The sequence below is a fragment of the Pipra filicauda genome, unplaced genomic scaffold (assembly GCF_003945595.2).
Source record: "Pipra filicauda isolate LSUMZ 115617 unplaced genomic scaffold, ASM394559v2 scaffold109_size3271384_pilon, whole genome shotgun sequence".
NCBI classification, from domain to species: Eukaryota; Metazoa; Chordata; class Aves; order Passeriformes; family Pipridae; genus Pipra; species Pipra filicauda.
The window spans coordinates 2,883,622-2,903,949 of NW_024103540.1; the positions used below are offsets into that span (position 1 = coordinate 2,883,622).

General features: G+C 38.3%; 1 protein-coding gene across 2 annotated transcripts in view; it reads right to left on the bottom strand.

Moving 5' to 3' along the window:
• Positions 1-1,293: 1,293 nt before the first annotated feature.
• The window catches only part of SOS1 (SOS Ras/Rac guanine nucleotide exchange factor 1), a 48,977-nt gene continuing 29,942 nt past the window's right edge, over positions 1,294-20,328 (bottom strand). For both annotated transcript variants that reach the window (XM_027709810.2, XM_027709815.2), the window contains 14 exons: positions 18,654-18,781; positions 17,037-17,692; positions 12,019-12,100; positions 11,512-11,634; positions 11,242-11,345; positions 9,954-10,176; positions 9,155-9,274; positions 8,676-8,838; positions 8,228-8,345; positions 6,782-6,954; positions 5,730-5,846; positions 5,298-5,562; positions 4,096-4,214; positions 1,294-2,881 (listed from right to left, as the gene is read on the bottom strand). In XM_027709810.2, the coding sequence (XP_027565611.1) occupies positions 2,378-2,881; positions 4,096-4,214; positions 5,298-5,562; positions 5,730-5,846; positions 6,782-6,954; positions 8,228-8,345; positions 8,676-8,838; positions 9,155-9,274; positions 9,954-10,176; positions 11,242-11,345; positions 11,512-11,634; positions 12,019-12,100; positions 17,037-17,692; positions 18,654-18,781 (2,895 nt within the window). In that variant the 3' untranslated portion in view covers positions 1,294-2,377. The remainder of the gene's footprint in view (positions 2,882-4,095; positions 4,215-5,297; positions 5,563-5,729; positions 5,847-6,781; positions 6,955-8,227; positions 8,346-8,675; positions 8,839-9,154; positions 9,275-9,953; positions 10,177-11,241; positions 11,346-11,511; positions 11,635-12,018; positions 12,101-17,036; positions 17,693-18,653; positions 18,782-20,328) is intronic.

Sequence of the window (20,328 nt, forward strand, 5' to 3'; positions counted from 1 at the left end):
CTGTAGGACTGACTCATTCTGCTGAGATCCAACAAATGTTTACATTAGGCTCTTGCCATTATCACCTGTTGTCCGGGTATCTCACCAGTAAAACTCCTTTTATCCTCAACCACAAATATGAAATGGCATTCCCCATTTCACATAGGAAAACAGAGACCTACTGACATTTAAGAAATCTGATTAGCAGGACCCATGTGAGGTCTAACTGAGCAACCTAACCAATGGGTCATTCCTTCAGCCTGGTCTGCCTTGGCTGCACAAGAGCAGACAAGAATGTGCCAAAGAAGAAATATAGATCAAAAAGTCTAAATTTAAGGAGTTTTCCTGGTAATCTACTGATAAGCTAATAGTTTAGATAACATTGCCAACAGTATGTTTATCGTGGTGTTTATATCCAAAGAACTGATAACCTAAACTATACCTCCTGTGGCTGGAGAGTTTTTACAAAGCTACCATATAATGTTCTCCTCTGAAGCCAAGGTTTTGAGATCTTCATTTTTTCTTCTTTTGCCAGAAAAAGAGTTTCAAAACAAAATTAGGAAAGACACCAAGGAAATTGACAGTTTCGAGATTTGACTATGGTGAAAACTGTCATTCTTGCTGAAATCAGAATGCTTTCTGAAATGTTATCACCACACTAAAGGATCAAAGGGCCCTGATCAATGGCATTGCTGAAAGCATTAAAAAAGGTGATTTCCATCATCATTCAGTTAATACCATCTTTAACTGACACAGCTTTCCAGGACAATGAAATGTGTTTCTCTTGCAAAGAGGAAATGTGAGAGAATTTTACTTTGTCCCATGAGCCATATTAACTGAAGAAGAGATACTTTATGCCTCACATACTTACTGTAGAGGGGATTACGGAGCTTCTTTTCTTCAATAACTGCCATCCATTACTGTCCCAGTACTGTCTGGAGTTGAAGAGCAGCATACAGGTTTATGGATAATCCATGCCAGAATACTTATAACATACACATTCTGTCATGTGTATTTTGGACACAGAAAGCTACTGCAAAGATTAATCTAAGTTTGATTTTTTCTAATATGGGTCATACAGGAGGTGTGAGACATTTTATAAGGTATAATAATTCTGTTTGGGAGTAACCCAGTTTCTCAAACATTACTTAATTATTATTTTGTAACATGCCAAAACCAACCTCTCTTTGGATTTGTTACTAAAATACATACATTGAACTAGGAAAAATATGTACCACAACATGGGCTTTTATCCCCTTCAGTGCTTAACTGAAAAACTAAGTTGAACATTTGTCCATGTAATAATTTAACATATGTCAGCCAAACATATCTTTATTTCAATTAAATTAAAAACAATCTGCAAGTATATTTATGCAACATTCACTATATACACACGATTTATGCAACTGCAAGGCAATTCTATGTATGCTGATTAATCTATTGTTAGTAAAACATGACAACAGCTATGGAAGTTGACAAGTGACTGTTTTCATGGCATGACTGAAAAAGAATAGCTACTAGCCATGAAATGGATTATCAGTAAACCTTAAAAAGAACATGACATAACCTAGCAGAGATTAACAGTCTTCTAAATGTAGTAGTATATTTGCTTCAGATGATAGTGCTGCTTTTAAAAAAAAGTTTGCTGCCACCTTAATGATGTAAGACTTTAATCTGCTCTATCTAAAGAAAGCAATAATTAGACATTATGCTTCCTGGCAAAAATTTATTTTTGAACTGGCACCACAGTATTTCAGAAAATAATAATAAAGTACCTCTTTGGTGAAGCCTAGGTACCCCCTACTACTCATTGTAACAACTTGTAAACAGAACCGCAATACAGTGCTTTGCCTTAATTCTAGCTCGGTTAGGTACCACAGATCTTCCTCACAGTCCTTCTCACAACTTTAGGAAGGTATTTTAAAGCAGGGAGTAAGTAAAGCAAAGGAAAATTAAGAAGGATATAAAGTTCCCTGTTTGAGATTTAAAAAAAGTGCATAATGTTTTCATTCCAAAAACTGTGCCACTGTATGGTACTGATGGATACAAGACTGTTTTCCTTCCTGTACTGGACATTATTGATCATTACACAAACACAGTCTCTGCTCATTGGCCAAAGAAGTCTCTCAAGCCTGTTTTCTGGTACAATCAATCAGTTGTCCAATTACTTTAGAACAATGTCCTGCATACTTAAACAAGAACAGCAAGTTAACCAGGTTTTCCACTAGAAAGTCTGTTTTTGTAATTCCATTTCTGTACACTACATTTCCAATGTATTGGAGAGTTTTTAGTGTTTGGCATACACATCCCAACTCCTTGACACCACCAGGTTCAGTGCATCCATTGCCAGCAATAGACATAGCACCAGGAAAACGCAACTCCCAGCGCGAGGGATAGTTCAGGAGGAGTGGGCATTCTCCAGCAATGGTGGTCCATCCCGATGCATTGATGGGTGTGTGTGCTCCCTTTTGTAAGTTTTTGGAGGAAGCTTTGGGATATGTTGAGAAGTGCTTTGTCGTGGAGGAACAGGTGGTCCAGCAACAGAAGGGAGGTCCACATCCTGTGGTATCAAAGGTGGTGATGGAAGATGCCTCCGTGCTACATGTGGAGAAGGTGTCTGAGGGGGAGGGGAAGTAAACGGAGATGGACTGTTTGGGAAAAAGGTGTTACCAAGTTCGCTTTTTCTCCCCAGTGGTGGAGGTTGGAGGTGTAGTGGTGAGCTAGAGAAAACATCTGGAGTTCGCACAGGTTCTCGTGGTGGTAACTCAGGAGGGTTTACAGTGGTAACACAAGAGTCAGAGATGCAGGTCCGATCAGGCACTGAGTACCTTGGTGAATACACTTTAGAGGTTGGTTGCCTAGGAGGGATTGCTGGTGGGTTGTCCAGGTTTGCAGAAGTAATCTGAGATACACAAACATTTCATTCAATAAAATTCTAGAGTGGCAGCAAAGAACAGGACCCTGCTGTGACACAGAAGCAGAGCTCCCACACTGTGGATTGCTCTTAGCAAGGGTGCATCAATACATGAGTTAACAGCCAAGGATGGAAGGAATGAAGATGCACAGAGAGGGACAAAAGCAAGGCAAAGAATGGTCAAAGCAACAATTTCCATGCTAATTCCAGGTCTGCTTGCTGGGGAGGTGCGGGTATCTTCCACCACCTCCCCAACAACAAGCAGTTGGGGTGGGTAAACACACCAGATATTTCTTCAAGAAAACGAGGAAAGGGGAGAGGCTGATAATGCTGAAGAGGGAAAGAATAAACTATGCTCAGAAGATGGAATTAAGTAGTCAGAATTATGGAAGTAAACAGTTCCCAAGCTGCAGACCACAGAGACAGGGTAACTGGTCCCCAACAACCTATCAGGTATGTTTTCAATTACACTTTGGTAGGAACATGATGCATTAAATTCTGCTGACTGACTGCACAGTCACCTGTAGTCTGAAAACTTGCTGAAGAGCCATATACAAGCCCTCTTCAAAGAAATATGTGTTCTGAAATAATTTTGAGAGGGATTTTCAAATCTGAAGTCACAAACTAGCTCACAGTGAAATCAGGAGAAATTTGACGCTGTCTGCAAAAAAGGCTGGATCAGATGCCAACAGCCAGACAAATGCAAATGGAATACGTAGCAATGGCTTAAGGAGGCAGGCAGACAGGATAGGTAAATAGGAAGAGAAAGCAAGGCACTTGAGCACCACAGCATCAGGGTCAAATATTCTGAAGAAACTTTTCAGAGGACTGAATTGCGTACATCACTTTCCATTATTACTGTTTTCCTCAGTTCTTCACCCCCATTCATCCATCCTACAATGATACTCTGGAACAATTATCGCAGATAGAAACACCTGCCTGAAGCCTCAAGTTACAGGGCCTGAGCATAGCACACCAGTAGATGAGACATTTCTAACCCTAAAGTTAGGTCCCATCTGTTTTCATCTGTTTGAGATCAAGACATAATGAGGCAGAGCTGTGAAGGCTTGAAATACATGGCTGCTTATTCTTTCACATACAGTTCCTCAAAAATAAATGTGCATCTACCTTTAAGAATTACCTTCTATCACACCCTGCCCTCTGCTCCCAGAAGACAAATAACCTTTTTTCTCCATACTTACTTTTGATGGGGAGGATTCAGCTGGGGCAGATTCTGGTCTTCTTCGTGGAGGAACTGGAGGAGGGACAGGAGCATCATCTGAATTTTTGGTAAAGTTTATGGATGACACAGAAGCAGATCCTAGTGGACATTAAAAAAAATGTCGATAATGATGAACTTTTGTTTGACTTAATATATTTTCTTTATTGCTGCCAATAAAGGTGTCATAAATAATAAAGCACTTGCTCATAAAAAGCATCATGAATCAAAAAGGTGTTAAATAAAGACAACGAAACAAGCCTCTAACTTGCAGCTTCCAGATAAACTGCTTTTGTGAGCTGCAAACATCTGATGGCTGTGGCCATCAGTTCCTGAACATTCTTAAGTAATCCTCGAGACCAAAACCACACCACAAACTCATTCTTATACCACAACAGCACTAAAACAACATCCTGAACCTGCAGTCAACCCCACAATGAAGAAACATCTTCTGAAGAGGTATTCCAGAGACCTGGCTTGGAACTCAACAATGCCATTGCTCTGCTAAGCAACCTCTGCTTTTAGCAAGTCATTTCACCTCCTTGTGGCAATCAGCTGAACACAGGACTGACCTTTGAAAGCCCTCATACATGAAAGGAGGCTATATCCATTATTAATTACTGAGAGCACACCATAAAATATGAGGTTCCTTGTATGTCGGTGAAGACAGAAGAAAAACAGCTGTGGATAGGTCCTGATGGATTTAAAGCAAGGAAATACTTATTTTCAAGTTCTGCAGGAAAACCATCGATGTACAATGAAACCAATTTGTAATGGCAGAGAGCAAAATAAGGCACCCACAAAACATTCACTTTTCACTCCCATTGTTCACCATCAGATACTCACCAAACATATTCAACCCACATATATTTGGAAGCAAATCCTGCAAGTTTGTTTGGGACACATATAGGCACTAGAGATACATCTCTGCCTTCTGTTTTGACAGTTCCTCCAAAGCCTTGTCATAGTCTCTATCTAACATACCTAATTCTGTTCAGTTTCTCTCTTTATAATAAAAACTTACTAAAGAAAAAAGGAATAAAAAACACTGAAAGTTTTTGCTGCTGCAAGGAGACAAAAGCAACCACTTCTATAGTCACTTTAGAAGACTAAGCACGATTTCACCTGTCTAACATCACAAAATCTAACAGGTACATTGTTGGTGGACTGTCTATTAGCACCTACTTGTATGAAAGGGACTGGAAGGATCGGAGTCAAACACACTGCAGGCGTCTGTGGTGCTGGAAGTGGCAGAAGCAGGGGGAGGGGTCAGAGGTGTTCGGGGAGAGTTTGGTGCAGATGCTGTAGCTTCAGTCTCACTCTCTGGGATGCGGCTGTAACTAATTTTCCTTGGCTCCTGTTGCAGAGGTGTAGGATGTCTCATGGTACCTGGCCTTGGATTAGAAGGACGAACACCTGGAGACTTGAGAGGATAGCTGTACTTTTTGGGCTGAAACGATAAAAAAAAGATAGTATCAAACAAAATCAAAAGGCCATGAGATCACCTAAATGTAGCTTTGTATCTATGAAGTCAGAGATCTAAAATGACTTCTGTTATCTATGAGAGACAAATGTAAGCACTTTTTGAAAAAAAATTTACAAAACTTGAATACTAACAAATCTTGGAGGAGGCTTGACATTTCTTGGCTCTATCTCTAGTGACTTGTTGAACAGATAATCTGTAAATTCTGTCTCCACACTGCTTCCCATTGGATTCAGGTTTTCGAAAAATCTCTGAAATACAAGAAGGTAGAAAACTTGTCAGCTAAACTGCTTCTTAGTACTGTTTGCTTCTACTGATCCCAACTGTTCAAGAGAAGACAGAAAATGCTGGAGTCAGAAGGAACAGCAGACTTTTAAGTTATTAAATCTATTTGTTGCCAGCCCTTTGCTGGGCATTGCTACTGCTGTGCTTGGCCTGAAAACCAGTTGTGCAAGTACCCTAAATACTTTCTGCAGTGCAAAATCAGACCAAGTTAGCTCCAACACCTTCAGAAGAAGCTGCATGTAGTCTATTGTTACACTGATGCAGGAAAGACTACTCTCATGATGCAGTCAAAGCCTGAGGAGAACAAATAACAGAAGAAAATCTTGCAGAATCTCTTAAGATAGCCTGTCCTATGACTCTGAAAGTATGTAGCTCAAAATATAGTAAAAAAAAAAAAAAAAAGGAAGAAAGGAAAGCAAACAGAGAGGACGTGGCCTAGAGAACACCTCAGACCAAGGAGAACAAGTACCAGGAGAAAGAAAAATGTATCACCACCATCAACGCATGATGTAAACATAGTGCTATCAGGTAAACCTGGAAACATAAAGGCAGTGTAACACAGGAGGAAAAGACAACTGGGATCACTGGACAGATAATTTTAACTGAGCGAAGGACAGTGAGAATCCATTAGTTTTCAGTTCCTGTTTAACACTGACCAATAAGAAAATCTACCAATGTCCCAGTAGCTGAGAAAAAAATGAAACAAACCCCACCAAACTGCAAGCATTGAGCTTTTTGCTCTTTTTTACGGTGATACCCAAGAGAGGTTTTATGACAGGCTCATCTCTGATCAAGTCAGCTTGAATCTATGTGAATTCAGTCTACGCTTAGGGTCTGTCAGCTGATAGAATCATCACAAAAGTAGCTCAGTGCATGGACTCAAAGAAGTCATGCCGCTTACCCTGATGTCAAATTCCACTCTTAAACAATATGGCTGGTTCTGGTACTGCTGTATCTCTCCTGTTATTTCAGCTACCTTTCTTCTCTTGCTGAAGTTTATAAGTTCCTTCCCGTGTCGCTTCAGAAATTCAGGATTGCCTTCTTCTGTTTTCAAAATGTTAGTTAAGTAAATCCCTAAAGAGCACACAGAAGAAGTTCTCAACACGTAGTACAAAACAAGGAGGAAGTCACGACTGGAATACAAAGAATTCTTATAGAATTTAATTAGTGCACTCTAATTATTTAGAAAACCTCGCTGTTAGTGTCAATAAGAGAATCCCACCTAATTTTCAAATAAGGGTAACAATTTAAATATTTTAACATGCCTTTTCCAGAAAGTTGCCTTTTTTTTCACCAAAGTCCCAAAGACTATGCATCTTTCTATTGTTAAGGAAGCTTACACAACTGAACACTACTAGCATTCTGCACTAAAAGTGTATACTGAACACAAGTGCTCTTAATGGCTCTACTCCACTAGACACCCCAACTAAACTCCAAAAATTTACTTTCGGGTTTTATCCTGGCTTCACAATTGCACCAAATCATTTGAAGATTTGAAAGAAAAAAGTGCTCTCAACTCCAAAGATAATGTATCTGGAACTGTAATGATGACTCTTCCAAGTATAACTTGACAGAACTAACTGAAGCTATTCACATGTGATTCTGCTAACCTCTACTCATCTCTGAGGCAGGACAGAAGGTTTCTCAGTTGATCTTATCTTTCTCTGTAGGGCTCTGGAGTATATCTTTCCCCAACTGGTAAAAGGCCAAAGAACCCATCAACACTATTTTCTTTCAGTTTTGGCCTGAAGCTTATGTTGGACAAGTGCAATGTCCAGACTTGGAACTGACCTGCAGCAAACATTTAAGTAACTTGCTCAAGAACAGGAATGCCATGTGCTTAACATCACAATTTGCTAAATCTCAGCAATCTACTTTAAAGAAGAACTCTTAAATCTGATGATAAAGAGGAGGCTTTCTTCCAAAACTCTGCTTTTACAGAAATAAGACTTTTTAGTAGAAATGAGACTCTAGCTTTATTTCTCAAAGTTCTTGATGGGGGTCCTTCTTTCTCTACTAGTCAATGGCAATAATATTTCTAATGTGACTGCCTTCTATTTAAGGCATTTCTGGTCACTTCAAACCACATTCAAAGTAAAAATGAGTAAATATGTAAATAAGATATTGCAGACATAGTTATTTTTACTGCAGATAACATCTGCAACTAATAGTCACTTTAATTTTTCCTTCACATATATGTAATTAATGTCTGGGCACCTGAAATTCCAACCCACCTGTCCTGTTAAAACCAACTTGTCACTATTGTTTATACTCTGTTTAGTACCTTAGCTCAATACTTTCCAAATGTTTACGCATAATATAGCTCATTCAAACCAAACATACTTACCAAAAAAAGGCACACAAGGAGGATTAATGGACCTGAGTTTTGCCAAGTATTTCTTATAATGATCCTCACTCAGCTCATAGGCTTCTTCTAAAATCTTCTTCTGGCGACTTGGAATTTGCTTAAAAGAGAGATTAAACAGGTTGTTTGGAAAGGCAGGGTAGAGGTGTAGCCCAGCAACAATACTGAGACTAATATCCTACAGATATTTAAATGAGAGACCGTGAGGACAGTGCCCCACCATCCTGAGAAGCTTTTCTTAAGCGAGGATGGATTTCTTGCTTCTGAAACCAAGTAAAAAACCCTCTCTATTACACCCTGATTGATTAGTTTCTTGGGGAATTTACTTTCCTTGCTCCTTCTCTGAAGTACATGCTTACTGAAAAGACAGGCTTTTTTAGTGTAGCTAAGGTACACTTCCATACCAGAAATGGAAAACATTTCACTGTACCTCAAATGTGTGATCCAACCTATACACTGCTGCAGAGTTCATAGCACTGACAATCTCAAGGACACCATTGAAGTTGTTCAGCTCTTGAAAAACTTGCAGGATCTCAATTATCCGGCTCACTACAATTACTCTTTCCTCTAGGTTTTCTGTTTCTACAATGCATCTAAATACACAAGAACATTTGATTTTGTATTAAAGCATTGGTGAGTTTTCCAAAATCAAATATTAAGTCATAACACAAACAAATATGAGTTTATCAAATTAATTGAGACAGTTCTGAACATGTTTAGAGATTTGAAAATATTCTAAGAATAAAAAGCTGAGACCATTATGTTAAAATTCTTGCAGGGACCAGTTTTAGCATCTAAACACAACTCAAAACAGGAATTCTCCCCAAACAGAATTTTTCACAGTATCCTTGTGAATGGACTGTCAATGTCCAGATATGGAGTGGGTGCAGATTCAGGAAAGTCACTTACTTTTCAAACCACAAAGTGAGGTTAGTTGTATGCCTTATCATTTTCAGAAGGTTGGGAGAATTAATTTCTTTATCTTCCTTTGTCCATACACTTCCAACAAGTTCTGATGGCTGCACAGCTCTATAAAAGTAGATGCATTATCAAAAAATGTAAAATTAAAATAATTAAAAGCAGGAAAGAAGACATTATTTTCCTAAACCTTCTTTATTTTCATTGAATTTTGAATTCACATTTAGAAATAAATTCTTAAGGTACCACTTCTCTTTTACAATGTTAGGCTCCCCTCATGACTATATGGCTGATATTTCTACACTTCTTTTTCAGACTGTAAGTATTTCTTAATCTATGCAACTATTAACCACCTCTGTACATCTAAATGAAGAATGAGCCTCTATCTCATTCACCATAATAAAATGTGAGCTTCCAATGCCTAAACAACCTCTCACAGACAGCTGATGAGATATGACATGGTCCATAATCTGCTTCAGAGACTAAGACATAAAAGACCCTGATATAATAATTGTCCATACTTCTCAGAGGTTGATCTACTCAGAAAATATCAAGAGAAAGCTGGAGCACAATACAATTAACAGCATGCAACAGTCCCATGCACTGCATGTTAACTTGGGGAGGATAAAACAAACACCGTATTTCAGAGGGTTTTTTCTGCAAAAATAGTAATTAATACACAGCATTGGTAGAGTCCCTTGACCTATCGTGGGGCTTCACCCCCAGACACAATTTCATGCTGGAGAACATTTTGATTTGTGTTGTGTGTTTTTCAGCGGAGGAAAGTTACCTGTAAAAATCTGACTCAAGTAAAGTGAGCTGCCGAGCAATTTCTATGGGATGCAAAGTGAGCAAGTCAAAAGTCTCAGTGTGTCCTGGTTTGCTTATGTGCCATTCGATTGCTGGGGGTGGGCTCTCAAAAGTGATGTTGTGACTGGGCCCGATGGCTTGTGCCTGCTTTTTCCGGTTGATTATCTTTGTGATCGATTCAACCCATTTCTTCATGGCTTTGCCTGGCACACAGAGAAAACTACTGTTTAGTTATTCTTACTACTGTTTTTCCTAAGAGGTCAGTAAAATTCAGAAATCTTTGGATTTAAACCCAAGACTACTAAATTAAAGCAACCATATATTCTTTAGAAGTCATGTTCTCACACAAGTCTGAAAGTATTCAAACATATAAAAAATTCCTCAACAGCCAATGCTGAACACGAGTTTGCCAAGCACAAATCAGAACATTCAAACTAGGCTCCTGCTCTGATTTAGATGCTTTCCTTTCTTTTCTGAGTTTACAATGAATTTATGGGAACTAACCTTCTTTCACCCAAAATGCACTTCTGCAAACACCCTGAACTTTATACTTCAGGCAAGAGTGCAGGTCCAAAACCACAGAAAATCAAATTACAAACAGGGAGAAGCTTCTCCCTGTACTGTATTTACCATCAAAGCTCAGAATAAAATCAAAAAGCCAAATGTCTTTTTAACTCTACACCATAAGAATTTCATACAAATGTCCACTGAAAATTTATCAGTAGCCCCCACTAAACCAGCTGGCTCATTCTCCCCTCTTTTTAACTGCTAAATAACCATTAAATACTTCTCTGACTGCTCCTGTATCTGTCTTGGTTTTATCTAAAAACATGAAAAATCTGTACAATCACAACTGCAAAGTGTCCTACAGTTCTAATATGCACTGTGAAATAGCTGGAAACCCTTGTTTTAAAGAAATTGCGGTTTCCACCATCAAACTTTTATAAAAATTGCCCCTGTGTAAAGTTTAAGATGAGAATCAAAGCAATTATTCTGTCCTCAGTTCTTATTACTTTGCATTATTTCAGTCCCTTTACAACAAAACCAGTGCTTATTTACATAAATAACAATGATTATTCTGAACAGGGGCCAGATTTTGAATAACAGTGTGGTGGGGGAGTGATGAAAGTTTATTTTATGCTTTTTATGAAGTATTTAATAAGCAGTCCTGTTTTTATCTGCTCAGTGAAAGGAAAAATTATTCCATTCCATACCTTTAAAAAGGGATGCTTTATGATAAGTGCCAGCATTTAAGAAACTGTAAGTACCTCTAACTGTTCCAATGAATTCCTCCAAACGTTTCAGAAGATCAGCATCTCGTTCAAAGTCATAGAAGTGGTGTTCTACCCAGTGTCGACACACATTTAATACTCTGCAAAAGTAAAGAATAAGTAAACACTCTACAATACAGTTTATCTGCCCCATCAAAGCATTTACAAGAAAGGCTGCTGGTATGACCAAGACCCAGTGCATCCAAAAGATGGTACTTCAAAAGACTTAAAGGAATTCTGTTTGGCTTACAAGGATGCAACACTCACCGTAGCTGCACAGGCTGAATGTACTCTTTTCTAAATCTTTTCAGCTCTGCACTAAGAGGCTGGTCTCCATTCTCCATGGCAATACGGTCGGCTTCCGTTGGCTCAGGCTCTGGGATTTCAAATCTAGCACAGAAGATGGGTGTAAGCACTAGGCTCCTATTACACTAATCTTGGTCACAGCATGCATGAAATTCAGATAATTTCCACATGGCAGAATCTTGTGTCTTTGTAAGTACATAGGAAAATTTGCTAAATTCAATACCAATACACATTTCAAAGACAAAACCACGGGATGCTGAAGTTACTGGAGCTAACTGAACAATAATAAAGCTTCTGGACATAAACTTGTACATTTTACTGGCAATCCTTGAATTTGACAACTTTTTAAAAAGTGTTTGAAGTGAATCAAAACCAACTGGAATGCCAGAATCTTACAAACTCCAAGTAAAAAATAAAAAAATAATAATTTTGCACTTCATAAGAACAGTATTTTTAACAGTGTCATACCTTTCTATTAGCAAACTCAGCAACTCTTGAGGTCTACAGAAGGATCTATATGTTGTGAGAAAAGTCCGAACAAAGTTGGGATCTAAGACAAAGAATAATTTTACACTTATGTCAGCAATTACCTGATTTTTTTCCTTTAAAATTACTGTATCCTTTAAAATTAAGAATGCTGCCCTATCAATTTACAGAGAAGATGACGTAAACTTAAATGGCTTTGGTAACAATTCAGAATCTCTTAAAATAGCAATTTGAAGCAGAATTTAAAACCAGGTTTCTTTTCTGTTGAAAGTTCAGAACAGTGACTTTCCCCCCCTTCAATTATTAAAAGACAGGATTCTTTTCCAATGACTTCAAAAGTAACAAATAGATGATTTTATTTATGAGCTATCTAGTCAACAACTTCGGTTTTGACAATGATTGGGACAAGATAACTAAAAATGACACAGCAAGTAACCTTGCATTGGGTAGAAATGGCCTCTTCTAGAGGAGAATGTTTTCCCTGAACTGGACAACTGGTCATGGTTAAGGCAGACCAGACATTTTTCAGCTAACTTGAGAGCTATACTTTGAGGTTATATTTATTTCACTTCAAGAAAATCAATCATTTCATTTAAATTGACTAATTACTTATCAGTTCATTTACAATATGAAAATGTTTTTTAAAAACAAGCAAGTATTCAAAACAAAAAACCAAAGCGTCTCCCATAATTACAAGAGCAAAACCATTTGTTTTCAAGTATGAGGAAATGCAGTGACAGCACACTGGCACCGCACAGAGCTAATTCGAAACAAGGTTAACACTGTTATCACTGAACAAAATTAGTGAGCGAATTGCAATGGCTTTGCATATTAAATCCATATTCAGATTTTAAAACCTAACCCCAACTGGTAATTGTTCTAACACAGAGTGGCTGAAGAGGAGCACACAGGACTTGAAGCAGGAGTTCCTATAGGCTGTAACATAGGAAAAAAAGCTTGCTTTATTTGTCCTAATGCTATATTAGATTTGTTTCTTAGAATATGGATTTTTAAGAGCTGTTTTAAAATCCTCCTTAACTTTTTACCAGCATCTTGTCCATTTGAATGAACGTTCTACTCTTATTAGATCCCACTAAGTTCTTCATTTAAGCAACAGTTTACTGTGATGTGTCACACAGGTTAACTGTGTATTGTGTAACACAGCATCTACTTGCATTTCTGTTATATGATAATTCCCATTTCTTAAACAATTGGCTATTCTGCTTTACCCATGTCCTTCATTACTCCATTTTTCTAATCATAACTCCTCTCCCATCACTCTTGGAAACTGTACAGTCCAAAATTATTTTCAAAGGCAAAACCTCAATGCTTTTTGCACAAAAGATGTCATCCGTGTCCCCATCATTCTCACTGTGAAAACACACAATTTTTACTGTACTAAGGAAGCAGAGTAGTTCATGCTTTCGCAGCTTGCATTCTGCACATAGCATCTACCCTAAAAAGATTTTGTCTACATGAAAAATAAAGCCTCCATGGCAATTAACATTTTCAAATCACTGCAAGCTCTGAGTCATAGCTATTGTTATTTACAGGTAGGGTCAGCAAACAAATTCACAATACATATTGAATTTTAAATGAAGTAGATCAGAAAATCAAATCTAACTTTGTTATCTTACTAGCAAAGACCGTAACTCAAAATAGTGTACAGTATACGAGCAAGTGTTAAAAAAAATACAGACAACACTAGTTAGCCAGGATGTCTGTTCATGTGATAATTCTCTCTTCAATGCAGCCAATTTGAAAGCTAAAAAAGAACAATAACTTGTTCTACAAGGATTTATAAATAATCACCCTTGAATTCCTTAAGAAAGGAAACGGACACTATGATGACGCACAAGCACTCTTAACATATCAAAGCTTTAAAAATAGAAGAGCACTGCCCTATAGATGAAAAAAATTGCCATGATTTTAAAATCTTGGTACCACCTAACTGAGCTGCTCTTAAACAAAAATCAGGCAAGAGGAGATAACAAATACAGAAACATATTAAAACAAGTAAACCCCACCAGAATATGCAAATCGGGTCAGAACCTGAATTTCTAATTGAAGGGCAGTTTCTCTCATATAAAAATATATGGAAAGTTGCTTTTGCAGAGGAGATTTCTCCCTGTTTCGCTGCTCCACCACAGGATAGTTTGGACAGTCTGCTGCACCTTGGGGCCAGGTGGCCATCAGGGCTCTCTCCCTGTCTGAGTTCTGGCAATGGGTTGGATCCTTCCCAGCCCCAGCAGCATTGATCCCTTAGAGCTGTCCCTGTTCCACAGCATAACAGAGAAATATTTTGGCTGATAAAATGGTTTGTGCATTGTCAGGCAGGTGAGGGAAGAAAAATAAAAGGTCCAACACCCATATCTACAAATGAGATGCATCATGTGGATCTTCACAAATGATAAAAAAGTTGAGACCTGATTTGACTACTGTCTGAACAGAGTCCATGTACTTCTCAATATGCAACTAACTAAACTGCTCTTCAGCTACCTGCAACAAATTCATACCACCTCTGCAACTATATCTGTAATTATTCTTTATATCACTTGACCTACAAAGAAAAAAATGTAAAGAAAAGTCACAGCTATGGTAAATACTGTCTTGAAACTGTCAGTTCAAGGGCTGACACAACCAGTCACACCGTATTTGAGAAAAGTTGCCTCAGAAAAGTAAAGGCTTGCTATTCTGGCATAAGAATGTAGAGTCAACAAAATCTTTTAAGATTACCATCACACAAACACAATCCTATGTGGGCAAGAAAAGCATTTCTCCAGTCTGTAGCTGTTTGGTTACATATCACCAGAGTATTCATCTTCCCACGTCTCTAAGCAAGCAAGAAGCCTTGAGCTCAGCTGACACACGTATGAAAGAGTTGAAGTGTTACCATGGAAAGCTGTTGTCCTAATCCCTGCATCTCACAAGATGCAACAAAACACTGAATGATTTACACGGAAAATGGACCATGCTTCCTGTACAACAGAGCATTTTTGGCTGAGTCATTATATCTCTTATTTATTTGTACCCTTGGAAAAGACTGCACAGAATGATTAGAACAATGATGTTTTTCCTCACAGATAAGCAATTATAAAGCAGAAGGTATAGAAGATAAGTGTTGAGAAATGATGTGCAATCTAGCAATTCAGCATCACGTCCATGTAAGTTGCACAAAGATCTTTAAGGCTACAAAGACAGGCTAAATACACTACAAGACAACCATTTTTATCCTTTTGGTCAAAGTCTTTCAGCCTATCTCACAATACCTATGTTCTCAGTGTTCTCATGCAATAGTTTGGTCAATGTCACCCAAACCTACAACATTAGGCTTCAAGCAACCTACTTAAAGCCCTATTAAATAGACATTGTCACAAGCAGGGATTTAAATGACAGTGGACAAAATGGATCTAATCAATTGATCTGAATTCTTGATGTTCTATGGGCTAGAAAAGCCAAAGAAAGAGATGCAGACACAAAAAACCCCATACAAGAGACGTATTTCAACAAGCTACACACGTCACAAAAAGAGGCCTTCCTGTTTTATGGAACTGAACAATGTAGTCTGTGGCTCCCTGGACAGATACAATGCCTGAAGAGCCCTGTTAGCTGTGGCACTGAAGGCCCAGCACGTCTGAAAAAGGCAATTTTCAACGGTGCGCAAGTCAGCCAAAGCAAAGCAAATGTTCACAAGGGCACTAATGAAGGGCTATTTTTGCTAATTCTTTGGCAAAGACAACACTAGCTTAAAAAAAAAAAAGTGTTTTCCATTCTCTAAGACTGAATTGTTTGATTTTAACTTCCAAAACTATAAAATTATGTAATAAATCATGCCTACAAAATTTGAAGCCAAGAGCTAGAAGTTTATAAAGTTACAAGAAAATGAAGATAGGCACAAGACTGCTCTGGTAAAAACTGCCAGCACAATATTGCACTTGGCTTTTTAGTAAATGTAAGAAAAATTCAAGGAACTGAGAAGAAGAGCAATAAAAGCAGTGGAGTAAAGAGAAGCAATTACAAGTACTTAAAAAAGTAAATGAGTACTAAACTACACAAATTATATTCTGCTTTTTATATAATGTATGTATTATATTCTTTCAATCAAATATTCCTGGTTTATGGAGGGTATCTAGGACTGAGCTGCGGAAGAACAATCTATGATAATCAAGAGTGCAAAGAGTAAATAGAAAGAAAAAAAAGAAACTGTTGAATATGAAAAGCACTAACACCAAGATGTGTGAAGTTTTAGAATAACTGACACACAGATAGAACCAGAAAAATAACAAAAAAAACCTCCAAACCCCAAATGCAAGCCCATGCTTGGCAGCACAGCTTATGAAAATGCTGGGATGTTATCAAGAAAAACTCCACACATTGAGGTTAGCCTGGACAATCACATAAATGTCTTTAATGTGTCTTCAACACAAACAGAAACCCTAAGTCAAAAGTCCTTACATCAAATTCTCACTGAAGTTCTGATTAAGACAAAGTCCTGAGGCCAAATTATGCAAGTGACTGCTTCTATCAAGCTGATATTGGTCTTTCCATTACATGCCAGCACGGACATAGGTTACAGATGATAGAGTACAACCCTTAACTGAAAACACTGGGCCCATAATTTCTCCTGCAATGTTGGCGCTTCATGTGCCACCAAGCTTTGGAAGTCTCCAGGGAAGGCAATTCTTGTAGCCTGGGGCATAAAGGAAAAAGTATTGTCTAGAGCTCAATTCCTGCAGGCCCCCATCCCCCCATCCCTTGCACAAGAAAACCTTATGCACATGCATATGTTCAGCCAAACAGGATTCATATTCTTAATAGCTACAGCAGGGAATACTTAGATGTCAAAACTATAACCCAAAGAGCATACTAGAGTATGTGCACTGCAAAGCACACTCACTTTCCACTCACTTTCTATATTTTGCTGCATGTATTTAACACAGGAAGAGAAGCATAAATGAGTCACCACCTTGAGTTTTGGCTATATAAACCAAGTGCCTCACCTGCATACATGTGGTAAGTCAGCCTCTCGATGAGCTTCACAACAGTTCCTGCCTTGATGATGGGGATTCCAGATTTGGGTTGCATGTTTTCTTCAAACACAATATTCTCTTCAGAGTCGGGTTCTGCAAATCTATAAAGCTCAGGATTTGGAAATCTCATCTGCTCCTCTTTTTCTTCCTGCAACATTGTTACATCCAACATCCTTTCCAGCGTGCTTCTATATTGCAAAGATATCAATGCTGCCATCCAGTTGTTTTTCTCTTCAGCTGATTTAGCAGCAAAAATAACACTGTTCTCATCTTTTAAGATGATTTCAAAAGCATGTCTGTACTCATTAGTGTCATCTTTATCATTGATTTGTACCTTTCGCATGAAGAACTTTTCCTTTAGTCGGTATTCTGCATTGCTAGCACCAGGAAGTCTTGGCTGGCCATGATTTGACTTACAGCAAATCATCAAGCCATCAAATAGAAATATGTGTCTCTCGTGCTTTGCTCCTACACGTGTGAGTGTTCCTTCCATGATGAACTCGTTACAGCATTGTCCAATGTCTTTACCCTCCCAACCATCAATATTTTTCTGGATTTCATTCATTTTCTTAATTGCTAGCTGTTTCCCCTTCATCTGCTGAGTATAGAACCGGCATGCAGATTCACTTCAGTGAAGGATGGGAGAAAGGCAGCCTATTAGTATACATGTATTTGAAAAACACAACCACCTCTAACAGCAAAAACACCAGATCATCATTCTGAGTAGTGCGAATTCTACTGAGAATGCAATTCCAGCACTCAATATCAGCATTATTGTAAGCCTTGACTAATGCTTCTGTTAAGTATCTCATCTGATAAATTCTCTACTTATCTTCAGCAACAAATATTTTACCTAAACACAGGTAACCAGATGCAGGCAAGTTGTTAGTGCTTTTTACCCTAACAAACCACTCACTTTCATAACCAACAAAACAATTTTAGATTGCATTAATCTGAAATGAGCACATTCAGAAAAAATAAGCTGTTAAATGCATTCATATCCAAGCCTAAAGATTACCCTTTGCAGCACAAAACTTGTCTGGCAAAGAAAATATTGAAACAATTTTAAGAGCAAAAGCAAAGTTTTAACATATTTAAATAATTACAGAAACATTAGCATTAAAAGAAACAGCAGGTAGCATAATCCAAGAATTTGCTACAACAGTGCAACTAAGTACCAGTTAGCTATGCATCTATTTCTATTATCCAGTGATAATTTTAACTAATATTGCACAAAAAACTCTTCAGATTTCAAATTCAAGAACATTCTCTTCTAATCACACAGAAAGGTACTTTTACAATATAGGTGGATATTTATTATCTGAGCATAATTATCCCACGAATGCCATAACTTTCTACTTACCAGTGAATTCTCAGAACGTCTCAACTACCAGTTTGCAAGGACACATAGAAATTAGAACTGTTTTCAAACAATAACAAATTATCTTGGCTTTGATGTCACTTCCTCTGAAAAAGCAGGCTTGTCACAAACTATTTTGTTCATTGTTTACTAAAAGAGGAAACTGGGAGCCCTGGATTTATAGCAAAGCATTAAGAGCAGAAAGCAGGAAAACCGGAAACGTTTACCTAAGCCTTCGTTTTGCAAGGCTTTTGGAGCATATCCGTTCCATACTGCTTTGAAGATTGAGTAAGGCAGTTATTGCTTGCTTTAAGCACTCTTTATCCTCTTCATCCTCACTTCTTTCTTCCAATTGCTGTGAACATTGAAAGTAAAAGACAGAGAGTGTTACAAGCATTTTGGAATGTGCAAATCCAGAAGTTTGACCCAGGAAGAAGAAATCTAACCATCTGCTGATTTTGCATGTTCCTGCTTGTTATTAAAGTTAATGAAATAACCAGGTGCCTTACTGACACAGGTGAGAGACAACAGTCTGCTAAGAACTTAATCTCAGTAAAAGGAGAGCAGCAGTCACTAAGGCCCCCCAGACACAAACACACTCAGACAGGCATTATTTATCTCAAACTAGTTTGATTTACCTTACATTTCCTTAAAGGAACCCATTAGAGATGCTAAATCTTAAGAGCGATAAGTGATGAAGGAGATCGCCATATACACCATCCTACAGCACAAGATCAAATCAGTGGGATGTCTGTATGTTTTTAAGACACATAAACACTCCTGGAACAGACAACCTGGACCCAAAGCTAAGCAAAACTCCTTCATCACATTTATAAACAGAAGATTACAAGGGCTCTCATCTCACTAGTAACAGTCTAATCAATAATTCAGGTTGAAGGGGACCTTGGAGATTACCTTATCCAACCTTCAGCTCAACTGCAGAGCCAACATAGATCAGATTGCCTAGAACCATAGCGAGTTTTGAATCATTCTCAACATAGAGTAGCCAAAACCTTTCTGGACAATCAGTTCCAATGTCTGAAATCCCTCAAGGTAAGGGTTTTTTTCCAATAGCTTATCAGGATTTCCCTCACTGACTTTTCAGAGTGGAATACGTGGAAGTACTATGCAGCTGCGAACGGTATTTCTCTGTCTTCCCCACCCCATCACACAGTCAAAGACAGGAGCAAGGCTTCTCCTCCTCCTCAGCCTCCTTTTGTTCAGAATAAGTAACCCCACTCCCCCAGCTTCATCACATGCTCCATGCATCAAGCCCTCTCGACAAGCCCTTCCAGGGGGCTTGTTTCAATACACCAAAGTCAACAGGAAGCCTGAGCTGGATGTGGTTCTCCTGACATAGCCTTGTAAGTAGTGAACAGGTAGGTGCTGCTGTTTCCCTCAATTTGATGGCTACACACTCGTTGATCAGCAATACAGGCCTCTGTTGCTGGGAGGGTGTTCATCTGGCTTCTGCACAGCTTACCCACCAGAACTAAGATTTTTTTCATGCAAAAAAAGCAAAGGGGAAAACAGTAACCAGAGGGATGGTGGGGAGAAGCAACTGTTCCTCCTCCATGGAGGAGTTGCTCAGCTGTTCATGGCCAGCTTGTAAAACCAGGGTGCTTAAGTCCCTATTGAGTACAAGCTACACTCATGCCTTCATATACTAACAACATATCTTAAAGGGCAAAAAATATAATAAAATTCTAAACTAAAACAGTAGGAGAACAGCTAATACTAATATTTTGTCTGTAACTATTGTTATGATGGGTAAGTTTTATAAAACAAGATCTGCCATGTTTAAGATTGATTAAGATTTTCATCTTAAATCTTCATTTAAGCATTAAAATGTTTCACATTACAGTTAGTGAAAGAATTGGTGACTGCAGCTCTGGTTTAGAC